The 16,323-nt window shown below is 42.9% G+C and overlaps 1 protein-coding gene across 1 annotated transcript; it reads left to right on the forward strand.

The window, feature by feature from the left end:
- Nucleotides 1-5,185: 5,185 nt before the first annotated feature.
- On the forward strand, nucleotides 5,186-15,643 carry LOC123332006 (odorant-binding protein-like). Its single transcript, XM_044937406.1, has 6 exons — nucleotides 5,186-5,304; nucleotides 5,787-5,926; nucleotides 9,186-9,253; nucleotides 13,628-13,738; nucleotides 15,281-15,382; nucleotides 15,600-15,643. The coding sequence occupies exons 1-6, from the start codon at nucleotides 5,227-5,229 to the stop codon at nucleotides 15,617-15,619; spliced, it is 519 nt and encodes a 172-aa protein (XP_044793341.1). The 5' UTR covers nucleotides 5,186-5,226; the 3' UTR covers nucleotides 15,620-15,643.
- Nucleotides 15,644-16,323: the final 680 nt, after the last annotated feature.

Raw genomic sequence — 16,323 nt, forward strand, 5'->3', positions numbered from 1 at the left:
GCATACAATGTCATGAACGTCTTTCCATTGTTATTCAGGCACTCTGTCTATCAGATTTAGTCCCTTAAATCTATTTCTCACTTCCACTGTATAGTCGTTAGGGATTTGATTTAGGTCATATCTGAATGGTCTAGTGGTTTCCCTACTTTCTTCATTTTAAGTCTCAATTTTGCAATCAGGAATTCATGATCTGAGCCTCAGTCAGCTCCCAGTCTTTATTTATTTATTTATTTTTGCTGACTGCATAGAGTTTCTCTATCTTTGGCCTCAAAGAATATAATCAGTCTGATTTCGGTGTTGACCATCCGATTATGTCCATGTGTAGAGTCTTCTCATATTGTTGGAAGAGGGTGTTTTCTATGACCAGTGCATTCCTTGGGAACTCTATTAACCTTTGCCTTGCTTCATTCTGTACTCCAAGGCCAAATTTGCCTGTTACCCCAGGTGTTTCGTGACTTCGTACTTTGCCTTCCAGGCTCTACAATGAAAAGGACATCCTTTTACGGTGTTAGTTCCAGAAAGTCTTGTAGGTCTTCACGGAACCGTTCATCTTCAGCTTCTTCCGCATTACTGGTCTGGGCATAGACTTGGATTACCGTGATATTGAATAGTTTGTCTTGGAAATGAACAGAGATCATTCTGTCATTTTTGAGACTGCATCCAAGTACTGCATTTCATACTCTTGTTGACTATGATGGCTGCTCCATTTCTTCTAAGGGATTTTTGCCCACAGTAGTAGACATCGTGGTCATCTGAGTTAAATTCACTCAATCCAGTCTATTTTAGTTTGCTGGTTCCTAAACTGTCGACCTTCACTCTTGCCACCTCCTGTTTGATCACTTCCAATGTACCTGATACATGGAACTATCATTTCAGGTTCCTATGCAATATTGCTCTGTGCAGCATTGGACATTGCAAGTATCACCAGTCACATCCACAACAGGGTGCTGTTTTTGCTTTGGCTCCATCTCTTTATTCTTTCTGCAGTCATTTCTCCATTGAAATCCAGTAGCATATTGGGCACTACTGACCTGGGGAGTTCATCTTTCAGTGCTGTATCTTTTTGCCTTTTCATACTATTCATGGGGTTCTCTAGGCAGGAATACTGCGGTGGTTTGCCATTCCCTGCTGAGTGGACCACATTTTGTCTTATCTCTCCACCATGACCTGTCCATCTTGGGCGGCCCTACACGGCATGGCTCATGGTTTCATTGAGATAGACAAGGCTGTGGTCCATGAGATTAGATTGTTTAGTTTTCTATGGTTGTGATTTTTAGTCTATCTGCTCTCTGATGGAGAAGGATCAGAGGCTTATTATGAAAGATTCCTGATGGGATAGACTCACTGAAGGGATACTGGGTCTTGTTCTGATTGGTGAGGCCCTGCTAAGTAAATCTTTAATCCAGTTTTCTGTTGATGGGTGGAGATGTGTTCCTTCCCTGATATTTACCTGGGGCCAAACTAAGGTGGAAGTAAGGAAGATAATGGTGACCTCCCTCAAAAGGTCCCATGCATGTACTGCTAGAGTCCCTGTGTTTAACCATGTAGCAGGCCAACACCGACCCACACCCTCACCTGCCGAAGACTCTCTACACTCACGGGCAAGTCCAGGACAGTCTCCTGTGGTGTCACTGTTCCTTTCTCCTGGGTCCTGGTGCACAAATTACTCCAAGAGTCTATTTCCCAGTCCTCTGTATGTTCTGGCAACTCTATGATGGGGTTAATGGCGACCTCCTCCAAGAGGACTTATGCCATATCCACACTCAGAGCCCCTGTCCCTTGACACTCCCAGAACGATCCTTCTGATGAAGCAGAATGGTCACTGCCCTCTTTTTCCACAAGACTGTGGAATGGACTTTGACAGTGGGAAACTGGAGCGAAGAAGCAAAGGTGACTCCATGTTGGAACTGTTTCTTTGACTTGCTTGTTGTTGCCATTGTGATTATAATCGAACATAATGGCCTGCCTCAGAAGACCCTACCCTTCAGCCTGATTGCTAATGTGCCTTTTCTCAGCTCATAGGGAGATAAACTGACCCTGCCCAGCTATGAAAAGAAGAAATTAACACACACATTCCAAAGGCTGGCCCATTGAGATGTACTGCAAGACTGAAAATCCATTTTACTCTACTTCCTCAATGTCTCTAGCTCTCTGTTCTGCCTTTTGACTTTAGTTTCTCATAACTTCTCTCCCTCTGGCTCTATAAAAGAACCTGGCCTATAGACCATGATGAGATGGTTCCTTTGAGACATTAGTCTGCCATCTTCTCAGCCGACTGTCCAAAGAAAGTCATATTCCTTGCCTCCCCACCTTTCTCGGATTCACTGGTCTGTCAGTTGCACAACTAAAGAGTCCATATGCCATAACTAAAGATCCCAGCTATGCCAAAACAAAGATTTTGTGTGCTGCAACTAAGACCCAGCACAGACACATAAATATATAAATATAATAAATCATTTTTGTAATAAAAGTTATATACACAGTTACTTTCTTTAAAACACTGGGCTTGTGTTTTATTGTCTCAACTTTAGACTCTAACTACATTTCAACCTTGGTCATGTACCCTTGAGGGAACCTGGAATTTTGAGTGGCCAAGATCAATAGCCTCCTTGCACTGTTTAGTTAGGAGTTGTGCAATCTAAGATGTAAAAGCAGTGGTTACAGAAAAAAAGAGACTAGTAAAACAAAATTAATAACCTGTTGTTAGAGACTTCTCAGTTACAAAAACCTGAATAAATTTGAGGAGACAACAGGAAAATGTACCAAGCAGTACTTCGCGTTATTTGGAGGGAGTTACAGCTGTAATGTTTTTGTAAGATGGTGATGTTTTCGTTTATTACTCTATTGCCTACATTTTGACCAATATTAATGAGAGATGGGATTAAAGGGCATATGAGTCCTTTCAGTACAAAGCAATAGGATTTTTTTTCTTTTTATCAGTTACCTTAAGAATGAAAACTTTTTTCCATTCTATCCTATCTTTTAATTGGTGGAGAATGCTTTACAATGTTCTCTTGGCTTCTGCCATACAACAATGCAAATCAGCCATAATTCTTATTAATCACCTCCTTCTTGAGCCCCCTCTCTTCACTCCATCTCACCCTTCCAGGTTATCCCAGAGTGCCTCTCTGGGCTCCCTGTGTTTCAGCAACTTCTCACCAGCTACATACTATTTGCAGGGAAGGAACACAGATGCAGATATAGAGAACAGACTTGTGAGCACAGTGAGGGAAGAAGAGTGCTAAGACCAGTGGAAACCAACATGATTATTACAACTGTTACAATATCTCTTAGAAGAACTAGCGTCTAATCTCCCCTTGATCAGCAGTTAGAAAGATCTTCCTAAGTTGGGATGGTCCTAGGAAACACTCCCAGGGGACACATGTTGGTAAGAGTCCAAAAGGAAAACCTGGGAATGCTGGGGGTACAAAAGTAGAGATGGAAGGCTGATGATGAGATGATAAGGGGTGTTAGCTGGGCTCACATGACTACTCAAATTTATCTGAACCAGGGACTTCTCTGGGGGTCCAGTAGTTAGGATGCTAACCTTCCCCTGCACAGAGTACAAGGTCCATATGTATTTCATCTCTGTTGGAGAACTAAGAACCTGCATGCTGCATGGTGTAGCCAAGATAAAGAAACAGACAAAAAAAGAAAAAAGAAAAAAGAAAATTAATATCTGGATCAAAGACCAAAGAGAGGAAACGGTTTCAGGATATTCTGAGACATGAAAACCTTCTATCACGCAGACTTCACAGCTGAAAATACGACAGGATAATATACAGACAAATGTTTGAACAGAAGAGATAGCATGGTATTGCCACTGACACAGAAGAGAATAAAAGGAAAAAATAGAGATACTATTGTCAGTCCACGTGAACATGAAGGGCAGTGATCCTCTGAGGATGTGAGCTGAGGACACCCTTGAGATGACAAGCTCTCCTCAGAGGTCTGCTGCTGCTGCTGCTAAGTCACGTTATCGAGCCCAACAGGCTCCTCTGTCCCTGGGATTGTCCAGGCAAGAATACTGGAGTGGGTTGCCATTTCTTTCCAATCATGAAAGTGAAAAGGGAAAGTGAAGTCGCTCAGTAGTGTCTGACTCTTAGCGACCCCATGGACTGCAGCCTACCAGGCTCCTCCGTCCATGGGATTTTCCAGGTGAGAGAACTGGAGTGGGGTGCCACTGCCTTCAACCCAAATGAAGGATTCTGAGCTCTGATCTGTCCCAGGAGCAGGCAGCACTGCATCAGTTCTCACTTAGCTGACTCAGAAACCCTGAATCTCATCATTTCTTCATTTCTATACTCAGAGCAAAATTAATCTTTTAATGTGTTTATTTGATAAATTACCATGAATGCAGATGAAAATGTGTAAAATTGGATAAAAAAAAAAACAAACCAAAAAAATGACTCACTGTCTCAGTGACCTCGAGTTACAAAATTTATTTTTTCCTTTCAAAATTCTAAAAATGGCAAGAACTGCTGTCCAGCTTTATTGCTTACTGGGAGAAACAACTGAGTTAGTGAGTAAATATTATATTACAGATTAAATGGGTAAAAGGGTGTTGGAGAGAAATCACTGAAAATAAACTACTGATGTGCCTTCTTCAGATGACTTTAAGCAGCATTTTACCAGATCGTCCTCTTAGTACTTAGGAGGAAAAAGCCCACATTGGGGCAGCAGAAGGTGATAAAAGCTTTGTGCTGACCTGCTCCCCACCTCAGAATAAAAGGATTCTTCCAAGGGTCTCTGAGGAAATAGTGTTCCCTTGGCTAAAGCACACAGTCAATCTTGACTTTTAAAAAAATAAATGTTACACTGTCTCCTCCACGTTAACAGAACCATGCAGAAGTGAGGGTTATGTACCTTGGACAGCTCATCTCATTTTGGATCTCATGATAAACAGGAAAATAAATAATTGTCCCCTTGCAATATTGGATGTACTGCAATTTCTCACTTTAAAGGTCAAATGCCCGCATCCACATATGCTTCTCTTAAAACAAATATCATTATTAAATGACAGAATGCCAGAAAAGTGTATCTCTGCCAACCAGGATACTGAAGGTGCCTTCTGTTGTAACTGTGATCATATGAGGAACAACCATTGGTTCATGTTGTGTCATGCCCAACACATGCAGGCTATAAAAGTGGCAGTGATTTTGCATCCTCTCCAACCACTGGGACACCTTCAGCTTCTACGGAATAAGGGTCACAAGAGCCAACAAGATGGAGGTTCTGCTGTTCAGCCTTGTCCTTGGTCTGCTTGTTGCCAGTCAAGGTGAAGCTCAGGGAGATGCCTCACAGGTAGCAAGGGCATTTGAATGGTGGTCCAGGCTTGGGAGGAGGTCTTAGCGTGTATTGATGTGAGTGTCCCTTTCGAGGTTTGGTCATGTGGACTGCTAAGTCTAGCCATTTCTCTGCAACTGAAAAATTGCTCCATTCACTGGAGCAATTCACTCTACACCTGCTGTTTGTGATGTCTGTATCATCTCTACCATCCATTCACTGGCTCTCATGTATGTTCACTACTCTTGCAAAACGGAAGGAAGATCTCACAGCTGTTGGATTAGGGCTCTTGCATTTGACAAGATAGCTCATGCTATCTCAGTAATACCTCAATTATTTCCTTTATCTCACATGAGTTTTCACATGATTTTATACCTAGGGCTGTGTTCATAAAGATAGGTAACTTCTTCTAAGTGAAAGGGCAGGGAAACTCCTGAGGGATGATGTTGGGCAGAATTTACAGAGATGGACTAAGATTTCTGAAGGGAATTTACTTTTAGTTCACAGGAAGATGGTTAACCCATTACACGGCAGCCAATAACATAGAGAAGATCACTGAGGGTGGGCCATTCCACGCTTTCATGCGTTACATTGAGTTTGATGAAGAAAATGGCACAATACTGATGCACTTTTATGTCAAGTAAGTAGGAATCACCCAAAAGGAAAACACCTGTAAACCCCAGCCTGAGGGAGGGTGTCTCTTCCCTGTCCGCAGGGAGCTGTCCGGGTGGTAGAGGAAGACTCCCTGAGCTGTGGGGCTGGGCAAGGTCTGTGAGCTTGGGGGAGGGTAGTTCCACCATGAGCCTCCAGGGAATGTCCTGAAAATTCTGCTTAGAGGGAGCACCCAGAAGACCCACTGGCCTCAACTCATTAAAGTAATGAGGGACACGGCAGAGGGAAGAGGCTCATGTCCTTGAGCCCACAGACCTCACCAGGGGCTTGACCCATTCCTGCAGAATTTGTAAGAGACGGTTCCCACTGAGCACAGAAGTGACATCAAGGGGAGTGCGCCCAGTGAGCTCTGCCCTCAGGCACAGGAGGTGCACGCCAGGCTTCCCTGTCCATCACCAACTCCTGGAACTGCTCAAACTCATGTCCATTGAGTCTGTGATGCAATCCAACATCTCATCCTCTGTCGTTCCCTTCTCCTCCTGCCCTCAATCTTTTCCTGATTCAGGGTCTTTTCCAAGGAGTCAGTTCTTTGCATCAGGTGGCCAGAGTATTCGAGTTTCAGCTTCAGCATGAGTCTTTCCAATGAATATTCAGGACTGATTTCCTTTAGGATGGACTGCTTGGGTCTCCTTGCAGTCCTAGGGACTCTCAAGACTCTTCTGCAGCACCACATTTCAAAAGCACGAATACTTAGGCACTCAGCTTTCTTTAGAGTCCAAGCCTCACATCCATACATGACTACTGGAAAAACCATAGCCTTGACTAGATCGACCTTTGTTGGCCAAGCAATGTCTCTGCTTTTCAATATGCTGTCTAGGTTGGTCATAACTTTCCTTCCAAGGAGTAACCATCTTTTAATTTCATAGCTGCAATCACCATCTGCAATGATTTAGGAGCCCCAAAATATAAAGTCAGCCACTGTTTCCACTGTTTCCCCCTCTATTGGCCATGAAGTGATGGTACTGAATGCCATGATCTTAGTTTTCTGAATGTTGAGCTTTAAGCCAACTTTTTCCACTCTCCTCTTTCACTTTCGTCAAGAGGCTGTTTAGTTCCTCTTCACTTTCTGCCATAAGGGTGGTATCAGTTGCATATCTGAGGTCATTGATATTTCTCCCAGCAATCTTGATTCCAGCTTGTGCTTCTTCCAACCCAGTGTTTCTCATGATGTACTCTGCATATAAGTTAAGTTATCATGGTGACAATATGCAGGCTTGACATACTCCTATTTGTATTTGGAACCAGTCTGTTGTTCCACATCCAGTTCTAACTGTTGCTTCCTGACCTGCATACGGATTTCTCAAGAGGCAAGTCAGGTGGTCTGGTATTCTCATCTCTTTCAGAATTTTCCACAGTTTATTGTGATCCACACAGTCAAGGGTGTTGGCATAGTCAATAAAACAGAAGTAGATGTTTTTCTGGAACTCTCTTGCTTTTGTGATGATCTAATGGATGTTGGCCATTTGATCTCAGGTTCCTCTGCCTTTTTAAAGTCCAGCTGGATCATCTGGAAGTTCACAGTTCATGTACAGTTGAAGCCTGGCTTGGAGAACTGTGAGCATTACTTTGCTAGCATGTGAGATGAGTGCAATTGTGCAGTAGTTTGAACATTCTTTGGCATTGCCTTTCTTTGGGATTGGAATGAAAATTGCCATTTTTTAGTCCTGTGGCCACTGGCGAGTCTTCCAAATTTTCTGTCATATTGAGTGCAGTTCTTTCACAGCATCATCTTTTAGGATTTGAAATAGCTCAACTGGAATCCCATCACCTCCACTAGCTTTGTTCATAGTGATGTTTCCTAAGGCCCACTTGACTTCACATTCCAGGATGTCTGGCTCTAGGTGAGTGATCGCACCATCGTGATTATCTGGGTCGTGAGGATCTAATTTGTACAGTTTTTCTGTGTATTCTTGCCACGGCTTCTTTATATCATCTGCTTCTGTTATGCCCATACCATTTCTGTCCTTTATTGAGCCCATCTTTGCATGAATATTCCCTTGAGAGCCCTTATTTTCTTGAAAAAATCTCTAGCCTTTCCCATTGTACTGTTTTCCTCTATTTCTTTGCATTGATTGCTGTTGCTGGGGAAGGCTTTCTTATCTCTCCTTGCTATTCTCTGGAACTCTGCATCCAAATGGGAACATCTTTCCTTTTCTCCTTTGCTCTTTGCTTCTCTTCTTTTCACAGCTATTTGTAGGCCTCCTCAGACAGAATTTTGCTTTCATCTTTCAGTCTCCTATGTTTTTCCCTTCTCATACTGTCTTTTTCTTCACTCATCATTAAATGTCTACCCCTAGAGCCATAGGTAAGAGCAGATCTGCATTTTGTAAAGTTTTCTGGCTCTTCACGTGAGAAAAGTATACACTGTGAATCATTTCCCCCACCTTCTATCACTCAGCACAATGTTTAAAACAGTTATCAGTGTCTGCATATGCAAGGAATCACATATTCACGCCAAATGAAAAGAGTTTGTCTGCTCAGATAAAATTTTGTGTATTTGAAGTTATATTGGATAATTGTTGTGTTCCCACTTTGTGGTTGTTTTTCAGTGATTTCAATGCATTTCAATTCCCTAATGACTAAGAGGGCTTCCCTGATAGCTCAGTTGGTAAAGAAACAAACAAACAAACAAAAACCTACATGCAATACAGGAGACCCAGATTCAATCTCTGCGTTTGCAAATTCCCCAGGAGAAGGAAATAGCAACCCACTCCAGTCTTCTTGCCTGGAGAATCCCACGGACAGAGGAGGAGACTGGCGGGCTACTGGCCATGGGGTCGCAGAGAGTCGGACACCACGGAGTGAGAAACACTTTCACATTCATTGTCTAATGAATCACTGCCTGGCTTGTGACGACGCCCAAGGTTTGCCAAGATGGCTATGCCTCTCAGTTTTCAGAAACTATATATATAAAGGAAAAGTTCACTCTTTTTCTTTCTTCCTAAAATTCTAGATTTCTCCATGTTTACTGGCTGTAAACATGACCTGTTTGTATCTGCAGGTGATCTTTGCAACTACTCGTCAGATTTAGTGTGTAGAAAAACCATCCTTGTCACTTGAAAGTGACTGGATCTGAGACAACATATTTTGTCTTTTGAAGGTCAGATTGTTCACCAGCACTGAGGTGATACCTGACACATATTCTTGGGTGTCATACAGAAAGAATCCTAATTATACATCAACTTTTTATTATCCTAATCAACCAACTTGAATATTTTTTTTTTAAGGGAGAATGGAGAATGCATAGAAAAATATGTCTCAGGCACAAAGGAAGAAAACTTTTATGCTGTTGACTGTAAGTATGAATGTTGTGCTGGAAAGAGTACGTGCAGGTAGAAATCTTGGTCTCAATGTTCTTCAATAACCCCATACACCTGAATTCTACTCCTACTAAAAATCTGAGGTCAGGGACTGGAATGTCTCGCCTCAACGGAGTGTACGTAAACGAGACCAGATCCAGACATCCTAGACTGTGAAGTTAAGAGGAACTTAGGAAGCATTATATGAACAATGCTAGTGGAGGTGAGAGAATTGAAGCTGTGCTCCTTAATATCCTAAAAAATATTGCTGTTAAAGGGCTGCAAGCTATGTGTCAGCAACTTTGGAAAATTCGGCAGTGGCCACAGAACTGCAAAAATCAGTTTCCGTCCCAATCGCAAAGAAGGACAATGACAAAGAATATTCAAACTACTACACCATTGTGCTCATTTCTCATGTGAGCAAGGTAGTGCTCAAAATCCTACAAGTTAAGTTTCAGCGGTACACGATCGGACAACTTCCAGCCGTATAAGCATGACTTAGAAAAGGCAGATGAACCGGATCTAATTGTCAACATTCAATGGATCATGGAGAAAGCAAGGCAATTCTAGGAAAAAAAAAAAAACAACAAACACAATTTTTTTTTTCTGCTTCATTGACTATGGTAAAGCTTTTGACTGTGTGGATCACAACAAAATGTGGAAAATTCTAAAAGGTATGGGAATACCAGATTGCCTTACCTGGCTCCAGAGAAAGCTGCATGTGGATCAGTCAGCAACAGTGAGAACTGGACGTGGAACAACAGACTGGTTCCAAATTGGGAAAAGAGTACAAGATATCCTCATGCAGCTTCTATAACTTACATGCAGAGCACGTCATGCTAAACACCAGACTGGATGAATGACAAGCTGGAATCAAGATTGCTGGCAGAAATATCAACAGCATCAGATACGCAGGTGATACCACTTTAATGGAGAAAGTGAGGAGGAACTGAAGAGTCTCATGATGACAGTGAAAGAGAAGACTGAAAACGCTGGTCTGAAACTCAACATTCAAAAACACGAAGATCATGGCATCTGGTCCCCTCACTTTATGGCAAATAGAAAGTGGAAAGAGTGGAAGCAGTGACAGGCTTTATCTTCTTGGGCTCGAAAATCACTGCGGATTGTGATTGCATCCATGAAATTAAAGATAATTTGTATTTGGAAGGAAAGCTATGACAACCCGAGAAAGCTTATTAAAATGCAAAGACATCACTTTGCCCACAAAGATCCATTTACTCAACAGTATTTTTTTTTTTTGCCTAGTTATGTATGGATTTGAGAGTTGGACCATAAAGAAGGCTGAGCACCAAGAACTTATGCTTTTGAAAGGTGGTGCTGGAGAACACTCTTGAGAGTCCCTTGGACTGCAAGGAGATCAAATCAGTCCATTCTAAAGGAAATCAGTTCTGAATATTCATTGGAAGGACTGATGCTGAAGCTGAAGTTCCAGTACATTGGCCACCTAATGTGAAGAACTGACACATTGGAAAAGACCCTGATGTTGGGAAAGTTTGAAGGCAGGAGGAGAAGGGGTTGACAGAGGATTAGATGGCCAGATGGCATCATCGACTCAAAAGACATGAATTTGAGCAAATTCTGGAAGATCGTGGAGGACTGAGGAAGTTGGTGTGATACAGTTCATAGTGTCATGGAGAGTCAGACATGACATAGTGATTAAATATCAACAAAAACAATGTTACCAAGCATGAGTGTATAATTTATATTTGGTAGGGTTCTCACAGATAATTTATAACAGGCTTATGAACTGAGGTCTTGGGGTCTATCTTGAGGTGGCACATTAGTGCCATTCACTTTTTAAAAACAATCTTATAATATCTTGGTCCATTCAAGGTGAGATGGATGAACTTGAACTCAAGGAAATCATCGTGAGTTCAACCATAAAGGCAGCTTCTATACAAAGCAATGGGTTTGCTGGCTAGCTTTGTATGTCTGAGCTCTTTATAATGGCCCTAAATAACATTATTATGTTCACATGGCTTAAGGGAAACATATTTGATTAAAATTTAAACACAGCAATATGTGATCACAATCCTTGCCTAAACTAAGTAGTCACACATTACATATGCAATAGCCACAAATTAGTAAAATTCATGCCTGAAATATTTCCCTATACTTTGATTAATAACTTCTGATATTTGAGGTTTTCTAAATTATGCCTTCATTTTTTTCTTATTCCCACTATATGGTTTCCTTTGGCTGAATCATGAATGCTTCCACTGTCTTTCCTCTTCTCCATTTTTGCAATGCTTTTAGCTTGATTTTTACACAGTGAATAAACAAGGGAAAACAAAAGTGCAAGACTTCTTGGAAGGTCCCTTGGGGGCCAGCCATTGCAGCCTTCAGCTTTGTTTGAGTGACTGTGAGGTGTACCCACATCGGGCCCAGTACCAGCAGTGGCCTGATGGTGACCTGACGCCCAGAAGATAGGTTTCCTCTCAGTGTCCCGTCCCTTCATGAACGTCACAGTCAATTCAGTGATGTTGCTATGCCCACCTTGGTGAAGCCATGGTGAACCACAGGTGGTCACTGATAATCTGAGGACATGCATAGTCTGAACTAAGCTGTCCCAACGTGAGCAAGGCTGGTGGACTCAGCATGCCCTTGGGAAAATTGCATAATCTTATCAGGGCTCTGAGACTCTGAAGCTGCTTTGGCTGCCTTTTTTTTTTTTTTTTCCAAGCACACTAATAATTTTCAGTGTTTCAGACACTGAGAGAGTGGTGTTTGCATGCTTTGGGGACACAGATGGGCATTTTTACATTCCATGTTGCTGAGTGATTGCAGGAAGGTGAGGTGGAGGCCAGGAGAGAGATAATGGACTTAGAGAGTATAGTGTGACATGCAGTAGTTCAGAGATGCTTCTTGTCCAGACACATGGGCAGGGCAGAGCGGAGGGGCAGTGCTCCAGGTGGGGAAGGAGGTCACCTCTAGGTGGTTACTGCCTACACGTCCCAGCAGGTAAGCTGTCTTTACAGCAACAGACAGGGCAGAGGGTTGTCATACCCCAGTCTGAGGGGCTTGGGAAACACAATACTTCAAGTGTTCAAAAGGTTGCCTGGCCTGGTGGAGGCACTCAGGAACAGAAGGTGATGAACACAGATCAGATCAGTTGCTCAGTCGTGTCCGACTCTTTGCGACCCCATGAATCGCAGCATGCCAGGCCTCCCTGTCCAACACCTAGGGAGTTTCTCTTTCAGTATCCTATCATTTTGCCTTTTCATACTGTTCATGGGGTTCTCAAGGCAAGAATACTGAAGTGGTTTGCCATTCCCTTCTCCAGTGGACCACATTCTGTCAGATCTCTCCACCATGACCCGCCCATCTTGGGTTGCCCCAGGGGCATGGCTTAATTTCATTGAGTTAGACAAGGCTGTGGTCCTAGTGTGATTAGATTGATTAGTTTTCTGTGAGTATGGTTTCAGTGTGTTTGCCCTCTGATGCCCTCTTGCAACATCTACCGTCTTACTTGGGTTTCTCTTATCTTGGGCATGGGGTATCTCTTCACGGCTGCTCCAGCAAAGCGCAGCCATTGCTTCTTACCTTGGATGAGGGGTATCTCCTCACCACCACCCTTCCTGACCTTCAACGTGGGATAGCTCCTCTAGGCCCTCCTGTGCCCGTGCAGCCACGGCTCCTTGGACGTGGGGTTGATTTTTGTCCAGAGAAACCAATTCCATGGCTGGGGTAAGAGAAATACAAAGAATTTTTGAACCTGGATTTGATAACACGTTTGTGATGTTTTAAAACACTCTCGGGGACTTCCCTGGTGGTCCAGGGGATAAGAATCTGCCTGCCAGGGCAGGAGACATAGGTTCAATCCCTAATCCGAGAAGATCCCACACGCCACGGGGCATCTAAGCTCATGCAGCACAACTACTGATCCTGCAGTCTAGAACCCCGAGCTGCAAGTACTGAACCCCACGCATCCCAGAGCTTGTGCTCAGCAACAAGAGAAGCCACGGCAATGAGAAGCCCGCACGCCACACCTAGACTGTACTCCACAGTCACCGCAAGTGGAGAAAGCCCACGGGCAGCAGGGAAGACTCAGCCAGTGAAAAATAAATAAATAAATAAGCAGAAAAAGAATCTGTTGGATTTATCAGAACGCACGTTGTAGAAAACATCTTAGTAAGACAGCAAGGAGTGACTGGCTAATGGTAGGAAAAGGTGGGGATGAGGAAAACTCGTGCATCCTTTCCTTGCCATGGTTAACAGTACCACTCAGTGCACGCATAGAGTGAGTGGGTCCATACTCGACGGACCGTTCTTCATGCCTGCCGTGTCACAATAATCTAACTCACCATATGTTGAGGTGGGGCTATTTGTATCTTTTCTCTCTCTCCTAGACGAGGGTCACAGTGAATTTCGAGTCGTTAGAGCAAACAACATCGCTCTCATAGCACATGTTATCAACGTGGATGGAGATGGCAAGGAGACAGAACTGGTGCAATTATTTGGTAGGTACGACATCCTGTAATTCCCATTGCCATTCTCATGTAACATGTCCACTCTCGGGACTTTCATTCAGAATATCAGGAGCTGCTGACAGTATTCAGGGTGTAAGGCCTGCATCTTTGTGCTCACCGAATTAAGGACCCTGGAGGATAATCCACCGAGAAACAGGAGGTCATAGGGTCCAGAATATCACATCGTCAGACATTTCAAAATGATTCCTATCTGTTGACATGTTAAAAATGAAGTTTTACTAGAATATTTTATTTTACACATGTCAACAAATTTCAAGCCATGTCTATAATGAGGCTGACTTTATTTCATGTTTAAAGTTTTATTTTTTTTTTCTAACTGAAGGATAACTGCCTTATCAATATGTGTTTTTTTCCTGCCAAACATCAACATGAATCAGCCATAGGTATACATATGCTTGTGTGAAAGTTGCTCAGTCATGTCTGATTCTTTGTGACCCCATGGACTATACAGTCCATGGAATTCTTTGGGCCAGAATACTGCAGTGGGTAGCCTTTCCCTTCTCCAGGGTAACTTCCCAATCCACGGATCAAGCCCACGTCTCCCACATTGCAGGAGGGTTCTTTACCAGCAGAGCCACAAGGGAGGCCATGGGTATACATATGTCCCCTCCCTTTTGAAACTGCCTCCCATCTCCCTCCCACTTCTTGAGGTTGATACAGAGCCCCTGTTTGAGTTCCCTGAGACATACAGCAAATTCCCATCGGCTATCTATCTTATATATGGACATGTCAGTTTGCATGTTACTCTCTCCATACAACTCATCATCTCCTCCTCTCTCCCCATGCCCATAACTCTGTGACTGTTTCTCCACTGATGCCCTGCAAATCAATTCATTATCAGTACCATCTTTCTAGGTTCCAGATGTATGCAGATTCCATATGTTTGTGTTAGTATATGGTATCACTTTTCTGATGCACTGTAAGCCTTGGAACAGACACTCATAAGATAAATCTTTGTCCTTTTCCATGTTTCAAATACATTGGTCTTATGAACACTGACATCACCCCCTCAAGGCACTGTGTGTTCCATGGAGAAAACAGGGGTCTATTTCAGCAAAGGTTATGGGTAGAATGGTAGGTTCATGAAAGAGTAAATTTCCCTGTGTTATTATGTGTGATGAGGTGAATGTGTCCATGGAAGGGGACAAAGGTGTTTCCTACTAAGCTTGGTGTAGAAACAGATATGAATGGCAGGTACACATATGAGGAAGGTGAGAGAAGCAAGTAGATTCCATATTAGGATGGACTGAGCCCCAAATTCATGGAGATCCTGACAAGTCTTTGTCATCCAGCTCCTGATGCTGAGGAGTAGGGTGTCCTACTCACCAAGTTGGACTGGGCTCAATTCTTAAGACAGAAAGCACACGTCTGTGTCCTGGGAACGATTGAAAGCTCTTATATTATACAAGTTAACATCTGATCGGCACGTTCCCTTTCTTGTTCTGCAGATTCAGAAATTTCTATGGATTTCCAGGGGTCAACAATTCTTCTTTTTGCATGGTGATTTTACAGGCACAGGAGATGATGTTGGATCAGAATGCATAGAGGAGTTCTACAACACCTTGAGAGAAAAAGGGATTCCAGAAGAAAATATCCTGAACTTCATCGATAATGGTAATGGAATTATACTTTTTCCCTGCCCATACCATTCACCTGGTTTGTAAATATGAGGAAACAAACCAACTTATTCAAAATTTCTTCTTCCACAAGTAATCTCTTTTAAGAACTGTTATTTAAAAATAAAAAAGAAAGAAAGAACGAAACATTGGAAATGCTGGGGAATGTTAGTAATCGGTGGTTCTATTATTTCTCCCATTTTGTTTTTCCCTAGATACCTGTCCAGAGGAGTGAAAAAAAAGTTACTCTGACGCTTTTGTAAGTAAACACAGTCCATTATTAATGCTGCCCCTTCCAGATGAAGCAATAAGGTCACACTGTTATTTCATATGTGTGAAATGTTTGTTCCAACAATTTAAATGTGTCACTAAAAAATTGTTTTGTTCCCTAATTTCGCTGCTGTTGAGCCATATAAAATTGCAAACACCTTGGTTGATTAACACTGACTAGCTGTGGTGAGAGAGTCTTACCTTGCAGGAATATTGCAGACCAGAGTCATCAGAGAGAAACAGGAATCCCCATGAGTTGATTGAAATTATTAGTCTTCCCATCAGTCCTGACCTCGTTGTTGTCCCTACACTTTCCTCCTCCAAGAGAATCGGTATTAAACAGAGCTCTGCTTCCCTGAAGCAGGGCTTCCCTGATAGCTCAGTTGGTAAAGCATCCGCCTGCAATGCAGGAGACCCTGGTTCGATTCCCGGGTCGGGAAGATCTGCTGAAGAAGGGATAGGTTACCCACTCCTGTATTCTTGCCCTTGTGGCTCAGCTGGGGAGACCTGGGTTTGATCCCTGGGTTGGGAAGATTCCGTGGAGAAGGGAAAGGCTTCTCCAGTATTCTGGCCGGGAGAATTCCATGGACTGTCATGGTCCATGGGATTGCAAGGAGTTGGATACGACTGAGCGACTTCTACGTTCACGCTTTCTGCAAGACCAGTGTT

The sequence above is a fragment of the Bubalus bubalis genome, chromosome X (assembly GCF_019923935.1).
Source record: "Bubalus bubalis isolate 160015118507 breed Murrah chromosome X, NDDB_SH_1, whole genome shotgun sequence".
In the NCBI taxonomy this organism is placed as follows: domain Eukaryota; kingdom Metazoa; phylum Chordata; class Mammalia; order Artiodactyla; family Bovidae; genus Bubalus; species Bubalus bubalis.